General features: G+C 49.0%; 2 protein-coding genes across 2 annotated transcripts in view; one reads left to right on the top strand and one right to left on the bottom strand.

The window, feature by feature from the left end:
* Positions 1-27178, top strand: part of LOC144124939 (uncharacterized) — a 130409-nt gene that overhangs the window by 55440 nt on the left and 47791 nt on the right. The gene's annotated exons all lie outside the window — the stretch shown is intronic.
* LOC144124940 (L-sorbose 1-dehydrogenase-like) lies at positions 3917-26424 on the bottom strand. The gene is made up of 11 exons (XM_077657905.1): positions 26210-26424; positions 19310-19512; positions 17555-17741; positions 16657-16791; positions 16330-16454; positions 13795-13962; positions 12459-12606; positions 12034-12194; positions 8369-8546; positions 6423-6645; positions 3917-4428 (listed from the first exon to the last, which is right to left on the bottom strand). The coding sequence occupies exons 1-11, from the start codon at positions 26388-26390 to the stop codon at positions 4266-4268; spliced, it is 1872 nt and encodes a 623-aa protein (XP_077514031.1). The 5' UTR covers positions 26391-26424; the 3' UTR covers positions 3917-4265.

Here is a 27178-nt window from a genome sequence, read left to right as displayed (position 1 = left end):
CTCTCTTCTTCCCTCCTCTCCCAGTTTTACTCTCCCCTTCTCATAATATGGAGGCCGAGATTCTCCCTCCACTTTGCCACCAGTCGACCGAGGCTTCAGACGGACGGACGGACAGGCAGATTTTTCCAACAAGGGAGTTCTAATGCTAACGCATAAAAAACCCGCTACCGCGGATGGGCCAAAAATTTTAGGCGGAAAGCAGTGCAAGTGGTGGATGATCGCTGTAAGCTGCGTCATCTTCTCGCGTAGCTGGTACGGCGGTTAGTTCTTTCGCTCTTTACCTTCCGACAGAGGATGCCACATGCGAATTCTACACCCACGGTCGTCATCTATTAGTGGCCTGGTCAGCATGAATTGTTTCGAGCACCGCGGCTCGCCTACTATCACCTTTTTTGCCGCTCTGTTATGCTGCATATTTCTAACTACTTCATAGAAAGTCCTTACGAAAATCGTAACAGACCTGCAAAGCAACACGGAGGATTTGTTACAGTGTGCGCGATCTTACAAACTCGGACTCACCGCACTCTTATTCTGGCTCCAAATTCTGGCGAGTAACTACGACTTAAGTGGGACTTTGTTTTAAAAAAGTTTGACTCAGGAACCGGAACAACATTATAAATGCAGAAGACAACAAGACATCTGGAACACCGTTGGAATTGAGTTAAGATGTTTTATACAGAACAGTATGCGTATCTGCTGGAACGCCGTTCCGGTTATATTATGATACGTCATTACAAGCTACCCACCGTAGTAGGTAGCAACAAGGCTACTGGAATGTGATGAACCTGCCCATGCTGGCAGGTAGCTGGAAAAAAAAAACGCTGAGCGGTCTGTCCCAGTAATATCAACTTGTTCCGCATAAGTTGCACTTAATAAGTCGAGAATGGCGCCGCGAAAGTTCGTGTTCCACACAACACAGGATGAAACGAGCCTCGTGCTATATAAAATATGTGAAGCAGGGGCTTTAGCGGAATTTCTGTGGAAGGAAAAAGTCTTTACAGAACCGAGATTAAGAGCGTATAGTTGTGGCGTTTGCAGAACGCTGAAAATGCGCGACTACGCAACAATGTGCCATTATCCGTATCACGCTAAACTTTTGCACCACGACTGCACATTCTGTGTCTGGAAAGGGAACAAAAATGGTGGACCTCTACGAAACGCTAGATATTTTTCCTTGTAAGAACTCAGCTGTGTAACGTGATGAATTGCACAGGGATCTACACTAGTGAGAAAAAAAAGACATGTATAGGAATGCGACGCAATGAAGATAGCGCACCGCACAGGACGGACTGAAAGTGTTTCTGGCTGCGGCTAAAATATATAGCATTGTGAGTGACGTCCACGCTATACGTCTTTATGCCTCCCATAACTTGCCCTGCCGAGAATGGGAGCAGTCCTTTTGTTCTGCTGCTATCCTTTCTGAGAAGATGGGGGTAGGCGTTTTTGCGCTTCTTTTTCTGCGCGGTTACCGCAGCGGGGCGTTTGCCCCCATTTATCAATGCTAAGGCAACGGAAGGCTGAGGCCGACGGAGTGCGGTCTGGCGAAAAGATAAACGATACAACGTAGTCCAGCGCGCCATTCGCCGTCCAGAAACAAACCGCGGCGCGAGCTCAGGTCCGTGTATTGTGCGGTCGTGCTTTGCTGCTTCGGCCGGTGCGCATATTTCCGCGCGTATATGGAACTGCGATGTTCCCTCGACAATCTTCGCGGCTAATCATGACAGAAAGCTTCGGTGGTGGGTTGAATGACAGCCGTAAAAGATGTTTCCTCTGCGCGTGAGCGATGGTAGAAAAGTACGTGTAAGCTGTACTGAGGACGTTTTGCTTTGCACTCTTTATTCTTCTCGGGAGCCTTAATGGGTGGCTAGTCGTGTCGTGCTTGCCTCGTTGTTCTTTGGTTTTCTGCTTAGCCAGGAGCTTTGGTGCCCCCCCCCCCCCCTCCTCTTCCTCCTCTCCGATACGCTGGTATTTGTCACCGTTGTGTCCACCGCCGTCGTTTTTTTTTTGTTTCCGCAGTGGTTGCATGTTAGATGTTGTTGTTTGGTTCTCGCCTCGAAGTACTCTATTTCTTTCTTTAGGAGTTGGAAAAAGTTTTCACCTCGAGGAAATTATTGGTATCCTTGAGGAAACGAAAAAAGTTTTGTAGCTTTAGGCGCTTTGTAAGTGTTTCTAATTTGTTGAAAAGTGTTTTTGCTGCAAATAGGTCCTTTTGGTGGAACATGCATTGTGGCCGCCTGTAACTATATGAGGTAGTGCAAAAGCCTCTAGTACAAGCGGCGCTTACAAAGGAGGAGAAACATTCGTTTGTAGAGCCCTTCCTCATTACAGCAGCGTGCGACGAAGAGCACTGCAAATGCACATGCCGATAGGAGGAGGAGGGGGAGGGACTTTAATGGAACCGGAGAGGTCCGCCTGATTGTCGGCCTGGCATGCTACTCCAGATAAATATGCCGATAAATAGTGCTTTTTAATATGGCTCTACTCCAAGCACGAGTTTAACGAGTTGGGGGGTTAAATTAGATTAAAACTTCATTTGGCAACCGCTTCTTGATTTTGTGATATCAGGTGATAATAAAGAGGGGAGTGGGGAGAGTTACTTCTGTCTATCTTTCGTCCGGCTGCGCTGTTCTATCCAATACGCATCTATAGCAACTCGTCCAAGATTTCTCCTTAAGTTAAGGAAGAAGCATTTTAGTTGCGACTTTTGCTCTGTCAGCTTTGGCGGCAGTGCGTCGTTCGTTGACGCCAGTAGGCGTCCGCAGCCTCGTATAAAAGGCCGTACATTTAACATCGTGGCTGAGTTCCTCCGATGCACGGCCGCACGAACCGCGGCATATGCCCATCTAAAATCGCGTGCTGCCCCGCCATCGATTGGCCCCGCGACCACTTGAAAATGCAGAGCCCCGGTTATAACGTCGCCCTAGCACGTGAGGTCCCACTCCGTTTTCACGCTGTGCAGACTCGACGTACACGCTTTTATTGCGGCGGTCCACAGGGCTCTCCCCAACGTTTTTGGGAGCACTCCGGGGCGCTATTTGTGTGTCATGTTGCCGGGGCAAGCTTGCTTAAGCTTGGCCCCCCGGCTCAATATTTCACCTATCCATTTTGTACACGTTTCAATCGCCTGCACATTGCCCATAAAGATGCCTTGTGGTAATAAAGTTGAAAGTTCAGATTTTTTTTTTGTAAAGCGAGTGGGCTTGCTGGTTTGTTTAGGGCGAAGGAGAGGTGGAAGGATAAAGCAAACAGTACTCTATACGAGAAAGCTGCGCCGTTAGTGGTCCGTAACGTCAGCGAGGAGGTCGTGTGTCATGCGGCCCCCGCGTGCTTTGCGTGCGATAGTGCTGTGTTTATAGAGGGCTGCGTTTCTTTTGTTGCTTTCACTAGATACTATTCCGGACAGAGAAGGGAAGTCACTGGCTGCACATACTCGACCCATATATGACCTCAGCGGATATGAATAAGCGAAGCGCCTTCACGATGTATTTTCTTTGCTGGGATGAGCTTTTGCTGCTACAGGCCATTGGTGTCCTCTTCTGGGGTTGCAGTCGTCTATCAGTTGCTTTTTGTCGGGCGCCAAAGTCCTTTTTGCTGTTCTCTATAGCCCGCTGTGCTACCAGTTTAGAAAAAAAGAGAGTAGAGTTTCGTTAGCTTAGTCCTTAATTACATGCTTACCGGCAAAGTGCTGTATCAACGCAGGGTATATGATGTGGAAGGCCAGAGCGATGAATCGCGTGCGTTGCTGCTTTTCTCGACCCTCGTTTTTCTTCGATTTTTTTTTTACGTTGTCGTATAGGCGCGGCGTAGTCCAAATTTATTGTTGACATATCTGCTGGTCGCTGCGCCTTAGTCGGACACCAGTGTGCTCTGCCTTCTTTTCTTGCCCTCTTTCTCACGCGTGCACGCGTTCAAGTGGGCACAAGAAAGCCACTCATTAGCATACCACGCATAATTGGCGACATCGATGTATACTATAAGCTCCCATGCCATTCGCATCCTTTGGAAGTAGTGAGCCATGTCATAGTAAGAGAGTGGAAAAATTTTATTTGACACAGAACGTGAATAGGACGGACATAATTTATAGAGCAGGAACTCGACCATATACGGAGCGCGTTCTTAGTGGTCCTGCCGTTTGCTCTGAAAAAAAAAAAACGCGTCCGTGCTCGGCATGGAATTTCAGGCGATTTAGGGAAGTTGTGCGTTATTCATCGCGAGCTGTAGACGCGGCAGCTAGAAAGTCTCTCGCCACATGCTTTCTGGGGTCACTACTGGCTGCGTCCCGACAGTTGTCGTCCTCCGTTGTCCTCTATGATCATGGCCGCCGCCTTGCTGCCGATCATCATGGTAGGCGCGTGTGTGTGGCCGCTCGTAATGTCCGGCATCACGGAGGCGTCGGCCACTCGTATACCTGTCACACCTCCTCGGACCCTGCATAAGCATTGCAAGCGTGTCGGCGTGCCAAAGCTTAGATGGCCGCACCGCTTTCAAGCACCAAAAGTCGTGTTGCTGGATGTGCCACAGGTACTACATTGGCTAAACGCTTACAGAGAAGCACGTCTTGCCCGACGAGCCGCCGCGGTGTCTGAGTGGTTATGGCGCTCGGCTGCTGGCCCGAATGACGCGGGTTCGATCCTGGCCGCGGCGGTCGAATTTCGATGGAGGCGGAATTCTAGAGGCCCGTGCACTGTGCGATGTCAGTGCACGTTAAAGAACCACAGGTGGTCAAAATTTCCGGAGCCCTTCATTACGGCGTCTCTCATAGCCTGAGTCGCTTTGGGACGTTAAACCCTCATAAACCAAACTAAACCAAACGTCTTGCCCGACTGGCTCGATTACGTTTTCTCTTTACAGTTTCCACTGCGCTGTGTCCTTTACCAAACCTTGCGGCGCTCCGCGCAGTAAATAGAAATGCGCTATGAATCGAATGCCAAGCTTTACCAGACGCTGAAGCGGTCGAGTGCAAAAAACGCCGTGTTGCGTTTCGCTGCTGAAAGACCGTACATACACTCGCCTCTAACCGTAGTACCATAAAAAAAGCTGGCACCGAGTAGATTTTCTCGTGGACGAAGGAACGCTTTTGAGAGGAGGACTAATATTTCAGCGAGAATTTACGATGAATTAACAGCCTCTGAAATTGGCTGTCTTGCGTTCCGCTGCGTCCATTCAAAACGAGGTCTTCGCACCAATCGTGACAGAGCTCTGTTGATAATACTTGCTGAAAGAGCTGTACGCAGATTACTCGTGCCCACTCGGAACATGATGGTAGGCTACTCGACAGCCTACTCGGACCAAGTATGAGATAACGCTTAGAGAGTCGCCTGTTATCTTCAGGCAACACAGGAAAGACGAACATGCAAAACCAGGCATTCGTATTGCGCATTCCTATTCACCTTGGTATTCTAGCTACTTGTTTAGCACGTATTGATGGCTTGCTGGCTCAACAGACCCCTTTGTTATGCGGCTGCAGTTTCGGATGTATCTTTGCATGTCGGGTCAATATAGGATCTCAATGCAAATGACTCTTAATAGGTTCATAGCCGCACGTGTTGCAGTGGATCGCTAAACTGCTGCCAATACACAACTTCATAGAGTTCTCCTTCACACACAGGCGATCAGTGATGCAACTACCCGTTCGGGCAACATAAGACCTACACGTGGTTGGTATTTCAAACATAACACCGAACTGCAGCATCTGACGAATACAATGTGCCCTCGCCGTCTTCGCAATTCACTCGTCAGCATAGGCTTTTGCGTAATCGGCGCTGAAAAAATCGCTGGGAAGCCTGCGCATTCCTTCGCCTTCTTCATTCTGTGAGGCACATTACGAACGCACGGTCCGTGCTGCTGGTTTTTCCACCCCGGTTTGACACGACCTTGTGAACTGCTGCCAATACACCCCTGCCAAGCCGACCAGCTACGCATTAGTAAAACCCGCCGCTTTCAGTCTTTCGGCGATTCAGGACTGGACAACTCTTCTGAATTTCAACCAAAAACTCATATTCTAGGCTGTCCAGCTGTAGACATAAGAAAAAACTTGCCACCTTGGTCCTTTCGCCTTGGTACTCAAAACTGGATAGCACTTCACGAAAGCGCGACCTTCTTAATGAATTCTGCAATATTTTCGATGGAAATGCCTGCAAAACTTGCCAAAAGGGACGCTGAGGTCCCTCACCGGTAGTGAACCGTAATGGCGGGTTAGCTCGCCGGTGATGTTCCTCGTTGGTATTTCTTATCTACGGCTTGCAATGCACCCTACATAGCAGAGGCCTACAACTGCTTTGTCTGGTGCCCTTGTTTGCGGCGGGCCATTATAATTCTGCCTGCGCCAGCTACGATGGAAATTTGCCTTGTGAAGGAGCCTAGTTAAGCAGCCAATGCCTTGCGTGTTTCGCCAGAGCCTCTTCGAGCGCTATAGAGCTCACCTGAGGCGCTCGTCCAGGACTGCCAGGGGATGGGAGCCCATGGCCACCGTACAGCACAGGTGCCAGCCCGTGTGCGCAAGGTGCCGGAAGAGGCACTCGATGTACTCCAGACTCCACAGGGGGCCGGCCTGTGCACACGGAGAAAAGGCCACGTCCCAGGCCTTGGCACCGATGCTCCTCATGGCGTCCGTGCTGAGCATCTCGTCGATGAACATCTTCGTACCTGCGAGCGAGCGCGACCGCTCGTTCCCGATTCTTTTAAAGGATAAACTAAGTCACTACTACATGCCAGAGCCATAGACCAACACCGTGCTTACAGCCGTAGGGGGAGCTCGCGATAGTCTGTGGCGGCCGGGGGTATCTTCTGCGCCGTCGTCTGCTACCGTGCGTGGCGTGCTTGCCATGCTGTTTGAAGGCTGTCTTCCACGCAGTGCTGTCTAGGCTATCTAGATTGAACGACTGTCTATCTAGATTGAACGACTGAACGAGCAAATGAAGCGCACGCGACAGCCTGTCGGACTCAACGAGAAGCTTGTGCGATTTAGAGCAACACCTACCTGACTAAGCGCCTAGGTATTGGTGTGTCGTGATGCCGGATTTTTATCGTAAAGTTTTAAATGTATATCACCATCGAAATTACGTTCCATACTCTTTCATACCGTTTTAAAGGCACTGATCAGTGGTTGACTAATGGCCTGCCTCATGGGTGGACTGGGAAAAGAGAAAATAATTTTGCTAAATTTTGTTTACATCTCTTTCTATGGCGCGCGCTCCCACCCTGAACCTCCACTCGGGGATAACCGCGGCGCGCACATATTATGGTGTTTTTAAAAATGCATTTCCTTAGGAATGATGCTTGCTAATTGAAAATTATGTTTTGAAATGTACTCTGCTTTTATTAAGAAAGGAGGGACCTCGCAGGTGTGTTGAGAATTCAGAAAACTACTTTGAAATTTTTGTTTTTATGTATTCTTATGGGTTGTACCCACCGATGTTACCCCAACCCGATGAGAGCAGCTCCTCCTCATCCTGCTTACGTCGGAGATCGGTGTTGTTCACATGCACCGCCACCTGCGAGGAGATGCCATACAGGCGAGCTCCGGGATGTTAGTACCACACTGGTGATGTTTAGCGTGTACACATGTTTTTGAAAATGCGGGCGGCGTCGCAGGATGTTGGAGTTGTGACATAGTTTTAGGAGCAGGATGCCATGGCCGCTGACGTTCACTCGGCAATCCGGTCTTGTTTTACCTTTGGATTTTTTTTTAGTCTAGTAGGGGCGCTGGGTGTTGCTTGTTACATAGACGGACAAACGCACTCGGGAGCTGAAAGATTATTTTGGAGAATACCAAACAATATACCACGTCAGCATTGGTACGATAAGTGACAAATTTCAGTATACAATGCAGTACAGTAAAAACCACAAGACACAACGTGCTGTAGTAAGGAAAGCAGTGATCTAGGAAAGAGCAACTCAAGCTTATAACTCTATAGCAGGTAGCGAAAATAAGAGCACGCGCTGAATAAGTTTTCCTCCTGGGCTTCATTTGAAGAATTCTTCTCAGAAATAAAAGTATAGCGCCTCCTCTTTTCCTACATCACACCTTTTTTTGATATATCGCATTATTTATGTGCATGCCGTGGTATAAGATTAATCCGCTGTTGACGACGGCAAAAAGAGCACTGACATCTTTGGCGGACGCGAACTGCGTTGCCTTCAGATCTTTCTGTCGGTAAATAACCTGAACTTTGTTGACGCGGGTTTGGGGATGCTTGGTGGCTTAGACTGAACAGACACCGGAAATCTCTTGTCTCTCTGCCCACCTGCCTGCCACCTACCGCAGTAAACTGCCAAAAAAAAAGCAGTGAATTGCGGCTTCGCCTTACTGCTGGCAAGGCACTGGAGCCAGTGCACTTATGAGTAGAGCACGCAAGACGGAGCATGCCTTGAGCGGCTGCCTTAATGTCATCTGGGTGCTCCAATATGCGTGGGTCGATGTCCGGGTGTTGGTTGGGATCCCGGGAGCGCAGCGAGAGGTAGCCTCGGGACTTCGGCCGATTGAGGATGACTACGGTACGGAACCCGGGCTGGCCGTCTTTTGGACCGAGAAAGCGGTCGTAAGCCTGCGAACGAGAGAGCGTTGGGAGGTCAGCACTCAGCGTATGTTGTCTGAATAAAAGAAAGGAGGTTGATTCTTGTTTCTTGTTGGGGACCAGAGCTGCGAGACATGAACATTCGTGGTTATATGATGGGATTTAGCAAAACAGGACTTTTTTGTGCACAATAGCGTTAACTTCGTGTGTAAACCCTAATCAACTTTCATTTTGACTTGGCGTCGAAAGCTTGTGGACTGTAATAAAAAAAAACGTTGTTCAAGGACTGTTCTCTTGGCGGAGTAGCTTTTTCTTGGCGACATATAGCGCAAATAGTGATGCGCGGGATGATATGTCAAAAATGCATGATGACCGATTACTCGGCGTTTCGGTGGAGGCGAAGCGCAAAAGGCGCTCAAGTGCTGTGCGATGTGAGTGCACGTTAAAGATCCCCAGGTGGTCGAAATTGTTCCGAAACCCCTTTCTCCCTTTTATCTCTCAGCCCCTCCTTTATCCCTTCCCTTACGGCGCGGTTAAGGTGTCCGCCGATACTTGAGACAGATACTGTGCGCCATTTCCTTCGCTCAAAAACCAATTTTTTTTACTTGAAGACTTATATGCTGCAAGTGGCGTGTAGTCATGACGGCCTCAACCTGTAGTTACTTTTGCGGCTAGTTTCTAGCGTTTTAATGCGACACCATTGGGAGGCCCATGACTTCGAAAACTGTACGGCGTCAGCGTCTGGTGGTGGGGCCTGTGTGAAGCCTCCAGCTTGTGGAAGTTTAGGGGCGACTCTTCCGCCCCGCACTACCACTCCGCGGATGCAGCTTCTTCGCTCGCTTACCGCGTTGGGGTTCGGGCTCGAGGGAACAAAGGGCGACACAACAAAGCGTGATCACTCATATGCTATTTATTTCAACCTGAAAATCGTACACAGAGCAGGCCAGCTATCTACGAAACATCAACGAGGCATTTCTCGGAAGCGGAAGGCTACGTAAGAAGGGCTTCCGACTAACCGGCTGGGGCAGGGGCGCAACTTTGGAGGTATCGGCGGCAAACGTTCGCGCGCGCCGAGATTGGCGACCGGGTCTTGCCGTGCGCGCCGCGTCCTTGGGGCAAAGCCATCCCCGGCCATTTGCCGGGGGAGTTGACGAGAAAGTGCGTTTACTGCGCTCGCTTCGCTGCCTGGAACCAGAAGTCCAGCGGCAGGGTGCGGAATCTTCGCGTGCGCCTGCCTTTGAAGGTACCAAGAGCGTGCGGCTGCAACCGCTCGTGACGCTGGCCGGATCCCGAAGAGGCTGTCCTCACCGGCTCCGCGGAGTTCCGCGTAACTTTTGAGGTGGCGCTCCCGTCTCTGCTTCCGCTTCCACCACGAGGAAGTTTATCCCTCGCTACAGTACCCCTCATCCAGCCGGCTGTGTCCCGACTCCTGATGATGATGGTCGGCAGCGTCGAAACGGAGGGTAAACAGGCTTTCCTCAACCTTCCAGTTGGTGTCCCGGGGGATTTTCCTCTCTCTTGTTAATCGACCCTCTCTGAGCTTGCATGGGAGAGGAGGGAGACGTCGGACTAAGAATGACTCAGCGAAGATGAAAATGACCAAGGCAAGAGCAGGCCCACGCGCGAGACAGACAGCCGTCCGCAGAACTATCTGCGCAAAGATGAGACTTGATGGAACTATTCCTTCTCCGCATTGCTCGGGAAGAGCAACGTACGTCTCACAAGCCCCACCAGTGGCTGTGTTTAAAACAGCCACCTGCCGGAGCCATAACACATCGCTTAACCGCTGTACTACTGTGACAGTGATATGACTCGCGGCGATCTATCGGTGTGACACGTTTTGCGTAGTTACCGGAGTTAGCAAAACGGCGAGAGTAAAAAGGATCCGCTAAAGGAAAAGATGAATTTCTCAGGGAACAGCTGGTCTGCGTGCAATATAAATAGCGCCCCGAGCAACTAGATTCACCGACCACATGCCGTAAAACAGGTTAGAACGAAGCACCGGCTATTATGAAACAGAAAAAAAGGTGGAAAAGAACGCCCTTGCATTTCCTCCTTATAAATGCAATTGATCGCCCCTCCATTTTAATGGAAATGTACAGCGCAAATACAGACAAGGACACAAGAAAGAATGACATGGAACACACGAGCGCTGACTTGCAACAGGTTTATTTCGAAATTCGGACCAGTATTTATAGCAAAACCAGGCAATCATCACGCATGCTCAGTAGGAGTCAAATGTTGTCTCAAATATAACAGCTCTTTGTTAGTTAGAGCAATTGATGACTTGGCCACGCAGGACTCACCCAACCGGTCTATCAATTCAGCCTCTACTATCTCTCGAGTTAGTTGGCAACGGTGTTTGGCAATCACAGAACAATCTTTGTACACAGGCCGACACACAAAATCTTCATCAGAATCGCTGTCATCATTACCGTTCTTACATTTTCTGCAGTGAGTGTCCAGGAACCCTCCTCGCCGTTCAGACACAATATTGCAGTGTTCTCGGAGGCGTAAGAACGGTAATGATGACAGCGATTCTGATGAAGATTTTGTGTGTCGGCCTGTGTACAAAGATTGTTCTGTGATTGCCAAACACCGTTGCCAACTAACTCGAGAGATAGTAGAGGCTGAATTGATAGACCGGTTGGGTGAGTCCTGCGTGGCCAAGTCATCTATTGCTCTAACAAAGAGCTGTTATATTTGAGACAACATTTGACTCCTACTGCGCATGCGTGATGATTGCCTGGTTTTGCTATAAATACTGGTCCGAATTTCGAAATAAACCTGTTGCAAGTCAGCGCTCGTGTGTTCCATGTCATTCTTTCTTGTGTCCTTGTCTGTATTTGCGCTGTACATTTCCATTATGAATCACCAAAATGCCCAGTTTGCCACCTTAGTGACTCCATTTTAAGTTTCTTATATTATCTTGCCGCCTACGCTGTGCCTTTCTTTCAATCCAGGCGGTTCCCGTAAATATGATCAGTAGAGATATACTTGGCTGTGACAGGCATTAGAAACTGACTGCCATGCTAATACTGTCGTGTGTACATGTTCATCTATCAGCCTTAGTTAATCTTCCGGTCTGTGTTTTCATGATAGAACAGTAAATTTCTCCCCCGTTAGTGACTATAGCTCCAGTATGAACCCGGGAGCTGTGTACCCTACAAGCGCTCTCTCGACGAGTCTTCTTCGTTAAATGTGAAGTCGTCTTTTAGGGCATCGTGGCGATTTTTTTGTTCGCATAGCTTGAAGTGGCCCCGAGTGGTGCCTGCTCTGTGCTGACAGCTGACCGTTTTAAAGGACCTGTAGTTGGGAGCGCGAAGAGGTAGCTTTCCAGAGGCAGCAGTCTCCATAGTTTTATCACCTGCGTTTTCATTATTAACTTTTGTCACCAGTACACTGAATTGAATTTTCCAGGCCTCACGGGCCTTGCTACCTGTTCAAATCACCTAGCTCAGACAACAACTTCGTTAGCTCTCATGCCGAATATTCGCGCATGCCGCGTGAATATTACCTCCGGCAGTATACCCAGTTCAAGCAACGAGGTCCTGAACAGCTCGCTGGCCGGTGAGGTCGAAACTGGTGCCAGTTCAATGTCCGCGATGTCCGGGTCCGTCGCATAGTCGGTGTGCAGGAACTGCACAAGCTCTGTGCTTGCTGGTATTGATATCGTCCCTGGAGAAAGCAGCACAACACCAGTTTACATCTATGGCACTTTGCGTATGTAACTGAACATCCCTGTCATTCTTGCCGCTACTGTCTTTACCTTTCAGCTTTTGTTTTTAAATATTTAGCGCGTTCTTATAAAACCGAAAAAACCGAAGCTTCGATGGCAATATATGAGTGGAAGATTTTATGTAGTTGAACATTTACTACCCTCACGACGTATACGTGTCACATGTCCAGAGCCGAGGCAGGCCTTGAGGATGGATGACTTACCGGTTCTATTTGCGTCGTACTGCTGGATATCATCAAGGGTGAAAGGCGGGATGCCAGCTTCCACGTCAGTGCTGACGGGCACTGCCATCTGTAAATTCACGTGGTCCTGCAAGCCGCATCCGACCGGAAGGTCGGCGACCACTGGAATCTGCATCGCGTGCGGCGGTGGTTGCCATGAGTGAAGACACATCTCTTCATGAAGTCGTCTATTACGCGCTTACGCATGATCAATAAAGACTGCGGATGTGATTGTGATTGTTCTATGAGACACTTTGTGCTATGCTCGCAACGTCCACCAGCGTCGTAGTGTGTTGTAACTTGTAAGTGAAAACTCCCGCGTTCACCCAATGGCGAGAGAACGTATTCCTGGTGATCTTGGGCTATGGGAGCTCTGTAGGCTTAGGATGCAATATAGGCTGTGGGAATGATACATGAATTATGTGTCGTGCATTATTTGGGAGCCATATATTTGGGGGCTATATACTCTTAGGGAGCCATTAATGCTATGGGAGCACCACAGGCTTCGCGAGATATATAAGCTTTGGGAATCACATGAGATTTGGGAGCAATATAGTGTTTAGGAGCCATAAAGTATATTATATCTATATATTGTTTGCAGCCCAACAGATTAGGGCCCTTCATTTTCGGTTTAAACAAGGCTTTACACGATTATTTCACCCCGAACCGATTTCTTAAATCGAGTTTACCCGATTGCTGCCCAAAAATCAGCCTTCTGGATAAAGTAGTTTTCTAGTACACAAGGCTACTGAACACAGCTAAAGAAAATTAATTGATACCGGCTGCTTGTTCAAAAAGGGTGTTTTCCTTAACGAGTAATTTTAAACCTCTTTTCACGCTTGTTATTCATCACACGGCTTGGTTTGAGGTTTTGGAAGCGAGAGGTTAAAAGACGAGTACTCTGGCCGGACGTCTTATTGATATCGTTGTATCAAGCCCTTCCCAAGCTAATGACGTCTTGTTCCGAGGCTGTTGTGCTTTTAAAATGGTCGCTGTGGCGGGGAATGAATAGTTTGGGTGCGCGCAAATTAAGGCAGCCAGGTCTTGCACTAACGCGGGAAGGCTTCGCAGCATAGGGTAATGCACACGGCAAAATAATTGTAATAAATAAGAAAAATAAATATCTGATTAGGTAGTTTGGCGGAGAAGTCTGCCATTTCCGTAGAGTGTATGAAAATAATGAGCGATAAAGTATGCCCTGCACAAAAACTATCTCTTTTAGTATACTGTATTTATTCTTTTTTTTGGAAAACATGACTCGATAACCTCAGAATTATGAAACTTTTTGCTGAATAACTCGACCCCGCTCAGTGGTTACCTGTAGCCGTTCGAGATCCTCTGCAGGCCCTATGCCGGAGAGTAGGAGGAGCTGGGTGGAACCTATGGTTCCGGCGGACAAGATCACTTCTCGCTTTGCCGACACGGTCTGCGGCTGGCCGTATCTGGTGAATGTCACTCCCACAGCACGCTTCCCTTTGAAGTTCACCTGCACCACGAGGTCCAGACAGAATGATGTCCCTCGTGCGCGTACAACTCCAGCATGTTTCCGTAGAGCACGCGAGGGGGTTGGCTGCGGAGTTCGGTGAGGGCTGCTGCCATCGCGTCTACACCACTAGTTGTACGAAGGGCTTTCTGCAGCGTAAACTGCGTCACCGTCAGTGTTGGTATAGTATGTCGTACCTTAAAACTCTGTGGTCGGCTCCTGCTGTTCCCCATGTGGGCCTGAATCATAAGGAATATATGATTTAGAGAGTGAATGTGCTTTCATGAATGCGTCATCCCTCACGAAAATTTCTTTAGCCAGTCCGCTGACAGCCTATAGGGAACGTATATAGTATGTATAGTGGATAGGGAAACAGGAAGACAGTAGAGTGGGTTAGAGAGCAACCGCTAATTAAGGAAACACTAGCGTGATCAAGACTGGGAAATGTAGAAGAACAGGGCCTGTAATGTGAAGGTAAGGTGACCGATTGACCCTCAGGCTAATGTGTGGATTCCGAGACAAGGCAGACGCAGCAGGTTGGCGGATGATAGGTTGGCGGATGCTAGAAAGTTTATCAAAATGGGTGGACGTAACTGTCGCAGGACAGGATTAACTGTCGTGCAGGAGACGTAGTTAGGCTGGCGATGCTGACAAGGCAATCTATACGCAGCCTATGAGCTGTTTATGAAGGTTTTGTAAGGGATACGTAGGCCTAATTATGTTATCCATTCTGGCTTCGGGGCTGGCGCGCATGCAGCGCAGTGGGTGGGAATGGAGGCTGTTTTTAAATACAACTATCGCCGTCACTTTGGTCCGAGCGAAAATTTCGGGAGTTTATTACTGGAAGGAAATTTTGAAATCGTAAGGGTTTGGAAATAGTGGCAATTTTTCATAGGTAGGCATTTGCGGTTTTGATTGGTGGCCTGATGTAATCGGCCGCTAGATTTTAACTCTTCTGAACTTTTCTTTTTCGCTGCATATGCAACAGATGTGAAAATCGTCGCTTCGCTGTGTGTAATGTGGGCTATCTCCGGAGAATGGCATTCTTCCGGACTAGTTGGTGGTATTCCATTTGTGGGGGCAAACTTGAACGTTACAACGCAGGAAGACAAACATAACACATTCCTATGTTCATTCAGTATGTTCTATGTGTCTTCCTGTCTCCCAGTGTTCAGGTCGTCCTCCACAAATGAGTGTTTCTGCGCCTGAATGAGCAGGAAGTCAAGAATTGGGCCCGATCTGAATCTGTTTAAGGCTGGCCCATCGATGTGTTTTACAAGGCACGATGCTTTATTAACGGTGTTAGCGCAATTCACACGAATTAAACTGCCGGGTGCATCAAGAAGAACACCGTGCAGTTATCAGCGGGAGGTTGAGGTAGGAAGCGTTTTATAGGTGGAGACAGCATTTCTGAATTTTTATGAGTGTTGGCATATAACAGAGAGGGATTCGAAAAGCACTGTGGAAATGCGAGTAGAAGATGAAATACACAGGAAGCTTCACCGAGGCAAGAACTCACGTTAGGATGTTCTCGAGCAAGTAATCTAGGCAGTTTGCAACGATAGAGAAATTTTGTTCGCTAGCCATTCGTCGCTTGAGTTAACGCGCCAAACTGAAAAAAACAAACAAACAAACAAACTGGTTGTTGGGGAAAGGAAATGGCGCAGTATCTGTCTCACATCTCCGTGGGCACCTGAACCGCATCGTAAGGGACGGGATAAAGGAGGGACTTAGAGAAAAAAAGGAAGAAAGATGTGCCGCATTGGAGGGCTCCGGGATAAGTTTGACCATCTAACAATAGTAATAATAATTGGTTTTTGGGGAAAGGAAATGGCGCAGTATCTGTCTCATATATCTTTGGACACCTGAACCGCGCCGTAAGGGAAGGGATAAAGGAGGGAGTGAAAGAAGAAAGGAAGAAGAGGTGCCGTAGTGGAGGGCTCCGGAATAATTTTGACAACCTGGGGATTTTTAACGTGCACTGACATCGCACAGCACACGGGCGCCTTAGCGTTTTTCCTCCATAAAAACGCAGCCGCCGCGGTCGGGTTCGAACCCGGGAACTCCGGATCAGTAGTCGAGCGCCCTAACCACTGAGCCACCGCTGCGGGGCTTTGACCATCTGCGGATCCTAAATTTAACGTGCACTGACATCGTACAGCGCACGGACGCCTGAGTGTTTCCCCTTCATCGAAACGGGGCCGCCGCGCTGCCAAACTGCCAATTAACAGTTATCACACACGAACACGGAGCGTATGATAACTTTGGTATCTGATAGGTGACGTATGGAGGTTTTTCTCGGGTAGTATGGGCCGCACTGTCTGTGAGCTAAGTGGCAGGTAGAGTTGCAGGCTTCCAGTTGTGCCTTACCTTTGTGACCTGGCTGAAGGGTGCCACGTGCAGATTTTTCCTAGTCCGGATTATTGGCCTGATGAAGGCCTTGCTCGCACTGACGCGCTCCCCGGCTGCCACGTTGGCCTGCACCCGAGAGCATCCTGGACGTGAGGGAAGCAACGTGAGCTACAAACGTCGCTCTGTTGCTTTTCAGTGAGTGACGCTGAACTCATAAAAGCCGAAAGAGAAACGAAAGGGAGCAAAACTGGTTGAAGGTCGCACTGCTTGGGCATCGCACGTTATTGAGAAGACTGTGCGCTCAGAGGCGTCAGAGTTCAGAGCTCATTACTGCACTCAGGTCACCTTGCTGCGTGGGGCCGTTGTAGTCGACGTAAGGGTAGCCGGCCTCGTTGCACGCCTCCAGGTAGGCGCGGGTGAGTCGAGTGCTTGTGTTGGCGTAGTCCACTGGCACCTCGCCCGTGGTGCCGTGGTACTCCCCTGGCGCAAAGAAGAAAGAACATCGTTCATACTGCGCATGCTGCTAGAGTAGCAGTCCTCTAGAGTGATGAGGCTCTTCCTTCAGTACACAGGCGCCACCTAACAAGCAGCGTATCATGACACGCACGTGATATGCACCCATACTGACGCTTATCACGTGGCTTTCGTGAGTGGTCTTTCTGGGGTGGACTAGCATTTGGTGTACAGGCTAGCTATGTTGTTTCTAGCTTTGATACTATATATGACGTGGTGATGCACATTCTCTCGAGGGCCTTTCCATTTTTCCGATGATAGCAGGGAGGATTAACGTCTCTGAAGCGCTGCGCCTGCATCGCCGAAATGTGAGGGATCTCGTATAAAGGAACATCCTCTCTGCTCGCACCATCATCTTTTCTTTCTGTCTTTGCTCTCCTATCCTTTAACTCTCCCACTTTCAACTCGCGGCAGCGAGCGTGGCTCGGCTTGAGCCAGTAGGCAGGCCCGTGCCCTTCCTTTTTCTTTCTTCCTATCAGCAACAGCAGCAGCAGTAATAGTAGCACCATCATTTCCACCAGCAACCGGGTATACATAGGGCAAGCCTCCTTCCCTTATTTTCTCTACTGGAGGAACTTCTGGCTGCGTCACTGCCGCATTGCATAACGCTAACCAAGGAGGAACAGTGGCTGGCACTAAGCGGAAGGCCTCCCGTTTCGGTAATCTACAGACAGATGAGGGGCATGCTCATGAAAAGAAGCACAGGCTGCTTCTGTCTTGTCCTGCTCACCGTCAGCTGTTTCCGCGCGGAAGTCCTCGATGTCCTTGAAGTGCGGCAACACGTCCTCGTACGCCCACCCGGTCGCTCCGTAATCGTGGTGCCACCGGTCGAAGTCGTGCGGGTGGCCGCGCACATAGAGCAGGAAGTTTATCACGCTGCTGCCCCCCAGCACTTTGCCTCGCGGCAGTGGAAGTCGCTGCTTGCGTGTAAGGAGTGAAAAAAAAAAGCATGTTGTTTTGACTGGAATGTAGACAGCCGCGATGGTCTGCTGCTGAGCTCTTCAGGAGGAGAGATGCGGGCCGCTTCGTAGATCTTTTTAGTTTCAGTTTATGGGTGCAGCTGGTATATCGGAGTTTGGGAAGGAAATTTGCGTCGCTGTACCGGCGGACGCATATACTTACGGATAATGTGTAAAGAGTAAAAAAAATTCCTTTCAAACTTGCCTTGCTTACAAGAAAGTGTTAGGCTGGCGCTCTTGCATGCATCGCAATGAAACACTTTGTGTTCACAGCCCAGCCTTTTCAAGGTGGCTGAATGGTCACCAAAACCTCAACAGATTCTGCGCGTGCTGCTGTGAAGAAGGAAAACGCGAAAGGAAACACACGTCCGGTCCTAGTCGGCTTCTTGGCTCGCTCATGTTTTAAAAAATAAACTATCGAAGCTCGGCTGACCCATTCCTAGCGTGGACAACTACCTCCACGCTCGCTGCTGAGCCGCCGGATCCTATTTGTGCGGAGCATGGTTATGGTTAAGTCTGCGCGCGATGTGACGAAGCTGGCAAGCTGAAACAAGCGGAGCGTTAATTTTGCGTTTATTTTCCCCAACCTTGCAACTTCTGCTGTCGTATACCTGCGTACCATGGCTCCTACAATGTTATCGTTTATGATACAGTTTATCGCAACGCTTTCTGTTTCAAATCTTTTTTTTAGCGCCAGGCCATGAGTTGATAGAATGATATAAATCCATACGGCCCTTGTTAGGCTGTTGAATTACTCTATATCCAGCACTGAGCTTAATGAACTGCAGTCTAGAAAGGAAAGACCAAGAATAATGTTCCTGAACATTTCCTCCAAACTCTGACAAAATCCGATAGGTTTTGTCGTTGACTCAGGAAACTTGCAATCTCCGCGTGACTGCTTATTGAGCGCTGCAGGGCCTGGCCTTAAAACTCAGTAACCGCTTCTAAGGCTGAGGTGAATGCCGACACAGAGTATTTGGACAAGCGTGTCATGTTCATGGAGAGCAGTGCGCGCAGTTGCTGGTCTTATGGGCTGGTGCATTCAGGCTGCGGCTTGGCCATTTTAGCATGGTCATTACCTTGAGTGAAGCAAGGCAAAAGTGAGAACTTCTGCTGGGCAGCGTCGCTTCTATACACTTGTTCCGATGGTCTCAACTTGGCGATTCAGCGTAAAGTCACCTTTGCCAGGAAAGTTAATTTTAAGTTATATCTCTTACGCACGGGCTAATCTTGTCCTATTATGCCTTTATTTTTTTCTGCTGTATTGTACTCAGTGCCCTGTACCAAAGTATGCTTAGGCTCATTCACACCCTAGAGCTTCCATACATAATCTATATACGGCCTTATCAAGCGTCGCGCCTTATTTTGCCTATCCACTCATAATTGATCACACAATCTCACGTGAGGGGCAGGTCTCCAGAGGGCTGGTCTTTACTCGGGAGTGTTGCAAGTGAGGACTAGCGACCGAACGTGCATGCTGCTGATAAACCTGCGTACGTGACGCTCTGAATGCATTAGCCACTTACCCGCTGCCTGAATGAGAGCGCGGCGTGCCTCTGCGGCACGCTCCTATAGTCCCAGTCGTCGTGACCTCCGAGGTTGAAGCCCACGGTGCCCGGTATCTGTCGCGAGGCCGTCTCCAGCCCTCCGGCTTCGAGCAGGAGCACCGTGACGTTGGGGTCAGCCGACAGCCGATTGGCGAGCACGCAGCCTGCCGACCCGCCGCCCACTGCGTTATGGCCCGTGTACAGAACTTATAACGTGGTTCGAAATAGTTGGTTTTCTGGTTTTTTTGGGGGGAAAGGAAATGGCGCAGTATCTGTCTCATATATCGTTGGACACCTGAACCGCGCCGTAAGGGATGGGATGAAGGAGGGAGTGAAAGAAGAAAGGAAGAAAGAGGTGCCGTAGTGGAGGGCTCCGGAATAATCTGGACCACCTGGGGATCTTTAACGCGCACTGACATCGCACAGCACACGGGCGCCTTAGCGTTTTGCTTCCATAAAGACGCAGCCGCCGCGGTCGGGTTCGAACCCGGGAACTCCGGATCAGTAGTCGAGCGCCCTAACCACTGAGCCACCGCGGCGGGTTGGAAATAGTTTCTATGTGGAAAAAACTACGGACGCACGAGAAACCAATCTACAGGCGTTGGTCCTGAGCAGGGCATGCGAGAAAAATAAGCGATGAGCTTCTTTGTGCTCTGTGTCGTTTTTGAGGGCTGTGCTTGCGCGCTGTCTTTCAGATGTGTTTTCTCCCTCTTCCTTCCAGTCTCATTTATGCTACCTGTTTACCTTGCGGAAATGCTTAATGTTGCTGTTTAAACTATTTATCGTCCACATTTAAAGCGCCTATTGTCCTCTGGGCATGCAGAAGGAATAATTCGTAATTCTATTTTTTTTTGTGGAAAGGAAATGACGCAATATCTGTCTCATATATCACTGGGCACCTGAACCGCGCCGTAAGGGAAGGGATAGGGGAGGGGCGAAAGAAGAAAGGAAGGAGGTGCCGTAGTGGAGGGCTCCGGAATAATTTCGACCACATGGGGATTTTTAACGTGCACTGACATCGCACAGCACATGGGCGCCTTACCGTTTTTCCTCCATAAAAAAAGAAATAAAAAATCTTGCTTTCAGCGCTGAAAAAACCTGAGAATAACTGGACGCCCCACTCCAGTTGTAACCAACACAGTGCTGTGCGCGTGTGTGATTTAATTCCTCCAAAATGAACTAATCACGCGCACAACCTGGACACATTTCTTATTGTGTAAATAGTTTGTACATATTACTTCTCCCCCCTACCCTCTCTTCCTGTCCCTTCACCTCTTTCATTTAATTTCTCCATTCTGCCTGCTGTCCTTTATTTCCGCTGCCCCAGCTCAGGTGCTTCAGTATCGATGGCAGATGCCGGGGTAGCGAAAATCTTTTCCTTCCTTTTTACTATTATTTTTAATAAAACCACTACCACCCACCAGCACGTCGTTCCGACAGCCGTAAATCGAAAGCGGAGGCCAGGTATAAAAAATGTTTCCGAGGCAATATAATATGAGCAGGATGCACAACGGAGTTTCCTAGCTGAGTAGTTTGAAACGTGCTGTCTTTGACAAATTGAAAGCTCGGAAAATGAAAGGCCGTTTTAAGTGCATATTACACGAACGGCCATGACACCAAAACTTGTTACTCGTTTTATATCCCCTGCTTAATTGCACTCGTTAGCGTGTGAAGAAATGCAGGGTTAAATTATTGTTCTAAAATATTCATCTGTAATAAAGTCATGAGCGTTCCCGTAAGGGCAACCACACAACAAATTTTTCCGAGTTACGAAAAAAAAAAGTTTTTACAGTTAGTTTACAGGTATTAAAGTAAGCGACGGCCTTCGTAGCTGGAATCTACCAAGCTAATAGCTGGGGCCCTGTCTGAATCTTCCCTGCTTTACGGTGGTGGCCATCTTTTTACTCACTTTTCAGCTCCTCGTTTGCCCTCCTTTTATAGTCCGATACAACTCAAGAACGCAGCTGCTTTCTCCCGTCAAAAGACCTCCTTCCAACCAATGGTGTAGGCCGATTCTCATGATCCTGCTAGCGTGACAATGCTGGGAGTGGCAGATAAAAGGGGATAGTCCACTCCCTCCATGATCGGAGATAGTCTCCCCTCTGCATTGTCGCGCCGCTCCCTTCATTGCCACGCTAGTAATGTCACGAGAATCGGCCGACGCCACTGGCGGGAAGTCGGTCCTTTGACGGGGGAAAGCCGCTTCGTTCTTGAGTTGTATCGTACTATAGGAGTCGACTGATATTATGGTAATCTTTAGTGAGGAGTGCTGCTGTAGTGTGAAGCACAGGTTCTGCACAAGCTTTCCCCAAAATGTCTAATGGCGCTCCGCTGCAGTAGTGGAAGTACCAGACGGTGTAGTACTAAGGTACTAATTTTATTAGCGATTTATCATTGCAATCAAACACCAGGTGACCTCAGTACCGCTTTCAGCCATGCTCCGTTCTTTCACATACGTCTTTCTTAGGCACTAGAGTTCAACTAGAAGCGTTTCAAACTACGTCATATGCGTTAGTTTTATTCTCGTCACAATGTGCATTTCTGTGTCTTTCCACCGTCGTATCGATGTTTTCCGTCTCACCAACTCCACCTACTCCAGCTTACCATTTTTCTGCGGAGATAAAGGTTTAAGTTAGCCGTAGAAATTACCCACCGACTGTGCAGAGGCTGCCGACAAGCTCTAGTTAACGAATTTTGTTGCCCACTGGCCGTTTTTTTCTGACACAAGGACAGCTTACGATATGACAGAAAGATGGCCGGTTTCCATGTCACTGGGATTGCAAATTTTCTTCCGGCGAAACACCACCTGCCGCAGCTGTTCCATTGCGCCAGGTATCGCGGAAAATAATGCGTCTTGTGAAAGAGCGCGCTGTGATGTCAGCTGCTAGTGACACAAAGTCTAACAAATAGCGTAGTCAATCCAGTTTTTTTTAAATATTTTTTTGCGGATACTGTACAGATCTACGCTACCATCTGCGCTCTGCATACTTGTGCTGGTCGTTATGAAGTTTACGCATTTTTGCTGCGTACAGTTCCTTATCAGGACTGTCCACTGCTGACGTAGTTTCGATGTCCATCTGTTTCGTGATATAAGGACGCACCCGGCGTACAACGCCTGCCCGTCCTAGAATGTCGCCCTGCGTCATCCGACCTTTACCGGAGGCGGGACAGCTTGCTCTTATCCTTTTGCAGCTCGTGTACAGCTGGGAGCAGGCTTAACTGGAGCGCTCGAGCGGTGCTGCGTGGATCAAGCGGAATGATACTTGAAAGCAGGCGCGGGGTTTCGCTCACAGCTCATGCACTCGAATCCAGCCACAGGGATATACTATAGCGTCAAAAGATTAAGCTCCGTTCCCCAGACGAAACAGCTACGTTAATGTTTCACTTTATTCTTCCTCATAGCAACAGGGCGCAGCAAGGAAGCCTGGTCACATCTGTACGTGCTTTTTCGGCGAGGTTTGCCGTACATAAACGGGGTGGCAACAGGCAGTAACAACCCTATGTGGAGGGTCAGCAGTAATAACATGCGTGTTATTTTGTTTACAGCGACAGCTGTTAATGCCACGGTGTCGGCGTTGCAGCACACCGCGTGCAACGCGTCAGGCTGATTGGTCGGAAGGAAGTGACGTCACGCACGACGTCATGATAACGCCCCGCGCTGATAGGCCGCCATGCCAGTGCCAGTCATTGGTAGGTCCAATTGCAACGAACATCGCTCGTGAGGTCACGAGGCATTCATGAGAGCTTGTCCGTGGCGCAAATGCGTTTTGCCAAGACGTTTCGCACTCGTGCCCTGTGTTGCTGAATACTCCGACTGTCATCTGTATTTCGCGGCAGCTCAGCTGTCTCTTAAATTCCGGTTACGGTTATTTTTTTTCTAGCCTAGTCAATTTATTCAGAGTGATGAGACATGTAGCTCGAGGAAGGGAGCTTACTGAGATTTGCTCCGAACATGCAGGGGTTCGGAGTCCGTTTCCGCAGCATCTGGACGCGACAAACGACTTTTGCACCCGCATATGTCAAAGGTAAACCGGGATACACGCTATTTAATAATACTGAAATGCTGCGTTGTCGTTCCAGTGTGTCTCCTGGCATGTTTTTCATCTTTAAGTGTCGTTTCCCACAAAAAATTAACAACTTAGCGCAACTTTGAAATGACGTCGGCCCAATCGGTAACTGTAGCTTCGTATTCACAGACCTCGTTACGTGAAAACACTATATAGGTCTATACCGTGGTGACCTGGCGCGGGTTGCAAAACCAGCAAAAACAGAGCACTTCACGTAGGATGTCAGGTTTTGCTGAGTTTCTCTTGTGCTCTGTATACTACATGTGCCAGTTTTGATACCTCACGTCAGCTACCTGGGATGTTCTGAAATCCTTAAAATTTCGAGCACACCTTTAGCTGTTGTCGCGGAAGCGGCGGGTGATGCCCATGGTATTCAGAGAACGTTCAGTACACAGGGAGTAGCACGCTCTTTCCTTCCACTCTTTATCGTTACGGTCATTACTTTGCTTCCTGCTGTACACCGGGATCCCTTTGCCTCCCGGCTGTAGAAGCTTGCGGGGCATATCCTTTTCCTGCTAGTGTTTTACGACAACGAAAACAATGTCACATTTACGCGCCCTACTATTTGTCCCCTCCTCCGCGCCAGTCATTCTGTGAACTGCAGCTGCAGCTGACCTTGTCGTTTTAGTCGCTAAACCCAACGTACTTCAGGCGTCACTCGTTTCGCAGCCTCGTATTTCGGTCGCGCGAAATGGATGGTGTGGGAGTTTTTTTTGTTGTTGTTCTTTCAACTAAACCTCCAGCTGGCAGCACTAGGCTTTCAAGCATTGGCTGCCAGAGTTCTCATGTATTACAACTTTGATTATAAAAACCTGAGCAGGCGGTCCGCGTCGCACCTGTACTGCTGCACGTCCGGCACTGCTCTCGGTGCAAAACGCACTGCGTAACTATACAGTTTTTCTTGGACGTTGGACCCAGTGACAAGGTCTTTTACGTAACTGTTGTATATGTGGTTTGGGTTCCAGTTTGGGGATTACCTGCCACCAGAGGCACCCGCGAGACAGTAACCCGCGAGACAAGACATTCAGACGGCCAGGTTACGCCATGCGTTGCAAGATTAATAAAACGGTAGCGTTAAATGCCCTATGCTGCAGAAAATCCAGTGTTGTCGGTGTCGGCGTTGTTAGTGAAAAATCACGGGCATGACTCTGGAAGTTGGTCCTCAGAGAGCAACCTAAGTCAATTCGGTCGGCTTTGCGCTAAGCTGATTTGGAGTTGTCTTAACAATGTTGATTTGCGTCACGTCCAAATAATTTGCATCACGTCAAAACAAGAATAAAGCACACCAAATGTTTCACAATGCTCAGCAAGAATGTCTTTCTGAAGTTCCTTTTTGTTGTGCCAATTCTCAGAACAAAACAAAGAGAGGTGTATTAAGTATCACCGCGTGAGCGTGTGGAAAAAAATCTGAAAGTAGGATACCATTTGCAGTAATTTGTCGGAGCACTCGTTCTGATATGCATGCGTTGCCAGCTTTATGGAGCTTATACCAGAATTCCTTGGCCGAATAGGTTTCAGAAGCGTTTGTCGCGCGCGCGCGCGCGCGCGTGTGTGTGTGTGTGTGTGTGTGTGTGTGTGTGTGTGTGTGCGTGCGTGCGTGCGTGTGTGTGTGTGTGTGTGTGTGTGTGTGTGTGTGTGTGTGTGTGTGTGTGTGTGTGTGTGTGTGTGTGTGTGAGAGAGAGAGAGAGAGAGAGAGAGAAAGGTTTTCGTTTTTGGGTGTTCTCATCATCAGCTCAAGGGCCGTATATTGTACCGGTACTCCCCCGATTTATAGTTTTGACCTTTTATAATTGGCAGCCGGCGCACTATGACGTCTCATAGTTGATAGCCAGTAAGGAATGTCGTTCACCGGCTGCGGTGTGAAAACCAACGGAGGCCACGGCAAAGAGGGGAAAAGCATGGAAACAAAAATAAATTGTTGCAATATGGGGCTTTTAGTGTGTTTTCTTTTCCGTAGCGTGCTCAAATTTCCTCCCATTTTTCTCCACTTTTTTTTGCCTCCTTGATTTTTAGCCACCTTCTTTACGCCCATTATCGCCTTCGCCCCATTTCACCGACTCTTGTGAACGCCATTGAAATTCTGTGTTGGCGTATGGGCTCAAAAGATAAGAAGAAAAAAAGCTGAATTTCATTATTACCTGGAGGCACGATCTGATATTTTGGGGCACGCTGCACAGGTCGGACAGGGACGTACACAACAGACCCTTAAGTTCATGACCGCATGCTTACACTGCCAACTAATTAATGATTTTCCTAACGTCTGTTTTCCGAAAACTACCGTGAGCACTGCTTGTATGTCGTTCTTTGCCGCGAACAACCTCATTAAATATTGGGGAGGGCGGAGGGGGGGGGGGGGCAATTGAGCTTCACCTTAAGGGCACGACGCGATAGCGTTAATGGGTGGATGTATATATATGTGGAATCGGTCATTCTGTGCCTTACATTCATAAATCGCCGGCAGTTCTCATACCACTCCTGGCGCAGTGGTGCAGCGGTTAAGCGCTGAGCCGCTGCCCTGCTGTGGCAGGTGCCGCCACCAGTACAACTTGTGCGAACCAGGTTGCTCTTCTGGAGCAACCTGTCGCGACCAATCATAAATTAATCTGCTACCTGCCACGATGGTCAGTTTGCTCACAATCTGGAGGGCAGGCTGTGATGACACCACGAGGTCACGTGACATAGGTGGTCCACCTGTCACATTGGTTGCTCCTCTGAGGATTTTTCGTAATTTTTCTCACGTGATCAACGACGTCGGCTTTTCGGCGACGTGGCCTCCTTAACGTGTTATGGCGTTAAAAAGTGCGTTCCTCACCGATGACGTAGTCGTATCGCTGCCGCAGCTTCCCCAGTTCGTAGTCCCTGAGCACAGGCAGGTCTGTGAAAGGCACGTGGACCAACAGGTTGACCAGGGCGAAGAGCAGGCCCAAGGCGTTCGGCGGAGCCGCACCGCGGCCCCAGAGGGCGCAGGTCATGGCGTCCAGGTCGCCGCTCATCTCGCGAAGCACCGCCGAAGCGCACAGCGGTGATTCGTATTCGAGTCACGGGGTTTTCTTTATGGCCCTGCTGCGAAGAGAAACCGGGAGGGAAGCGGGGGAGGGTGTTGTCGTGCAAGTGCGTCCCCCACCTCGCAGCTGGTGCACGGTGTTGGGCTCATCTGTTTTCCCCCGCACTTCCCGCACCAGAAAGTTAAGTAGCACGTGCACGAAGCGAAGTATTTTGCGGCAGGACGTATACGCCTTTAGGTAAAAACCGTAGACATTGCGCTGAATATATGCATTGCCGGTAAAGAAGACAATATACGCAGTTTAAAGGAGTGCAGGCACAGAATCTTTGGGTGCCCGTCTTTTTTGTTTCTCTCTTGAAAGATGCCTATGGGCATAGTAATTATGAAAGGAAACTCAAAAGGGCATTGCGCAGAGTGAATAATTACGAACGATTTTGTTCCGGCACCTTCGGCCTCAGTAGGCGCCAGCTCCAGAGTGCAACTTCACGTCACTGCTGATCGGCCAACCCGGGCTACGATATTTCTGATGATGTCCGCGTCAGCGGCAAGCGCTGATTTTACCTATAAAAAACCAGCGTTTTCGGTGCCGTCACAGCAATTGGGGCAAGTGAACCTTGACCTTCTTCGATGCGAACTGAAATTGCGAGCTGCTCCCCGCACAACTTCCAAAATCATATTAAATTATGTTCCACTCAACGCCTGCGACTGAGAGTTGCTAGAAGGCATCGCCTTACGCCCGTGAAGGAAATCACCTCGTTTGTTAGCTTTCGAAGTTTG

This window comes from Amblyomma americanum, chromosome 3 (assembly GCF_052857255.1).
Source record: "Amblyomma americanum isolate KBUSLIRL-KWMA chromosome 3, ASM5285725v1, whole genome shotgun sequence".
Lineage (NCBI taxonomy): Eukaryota > Metazoa > Arthropoda > Arachnida > Ixodida > Ixodidae > Amblyomma > Amblyomma americanum.
The sequence above is the reverse complement of the archived record's forward strand: the minus strand, read 5'-3'. Positions and strand labels throughout refer to the sequence as shown.

Coding starts and splice junctions, on each gene's coding strand:
- LOC144124940 (XM_077657905.1), bottom strand. CDS start 26,390: ATGAGCGGCGACCTGGACGCCATGACCTGCGCCCTCTGGGGCCGCGGT. Junction 16,792..17,554: donor CCGCGCGGAAACAGCTGACG/GTGAGCAGGACA, acceptor TCTTTGCGCCAG/GGGAGTACCACGGCACCACG. Junction 8,547..12,033: donor AACTGGGTATACTGCCGGAG/GTAATATTCACG, acceptor TCTCGTTCGCAG/GCTTACGACCGCTTTCTCGG.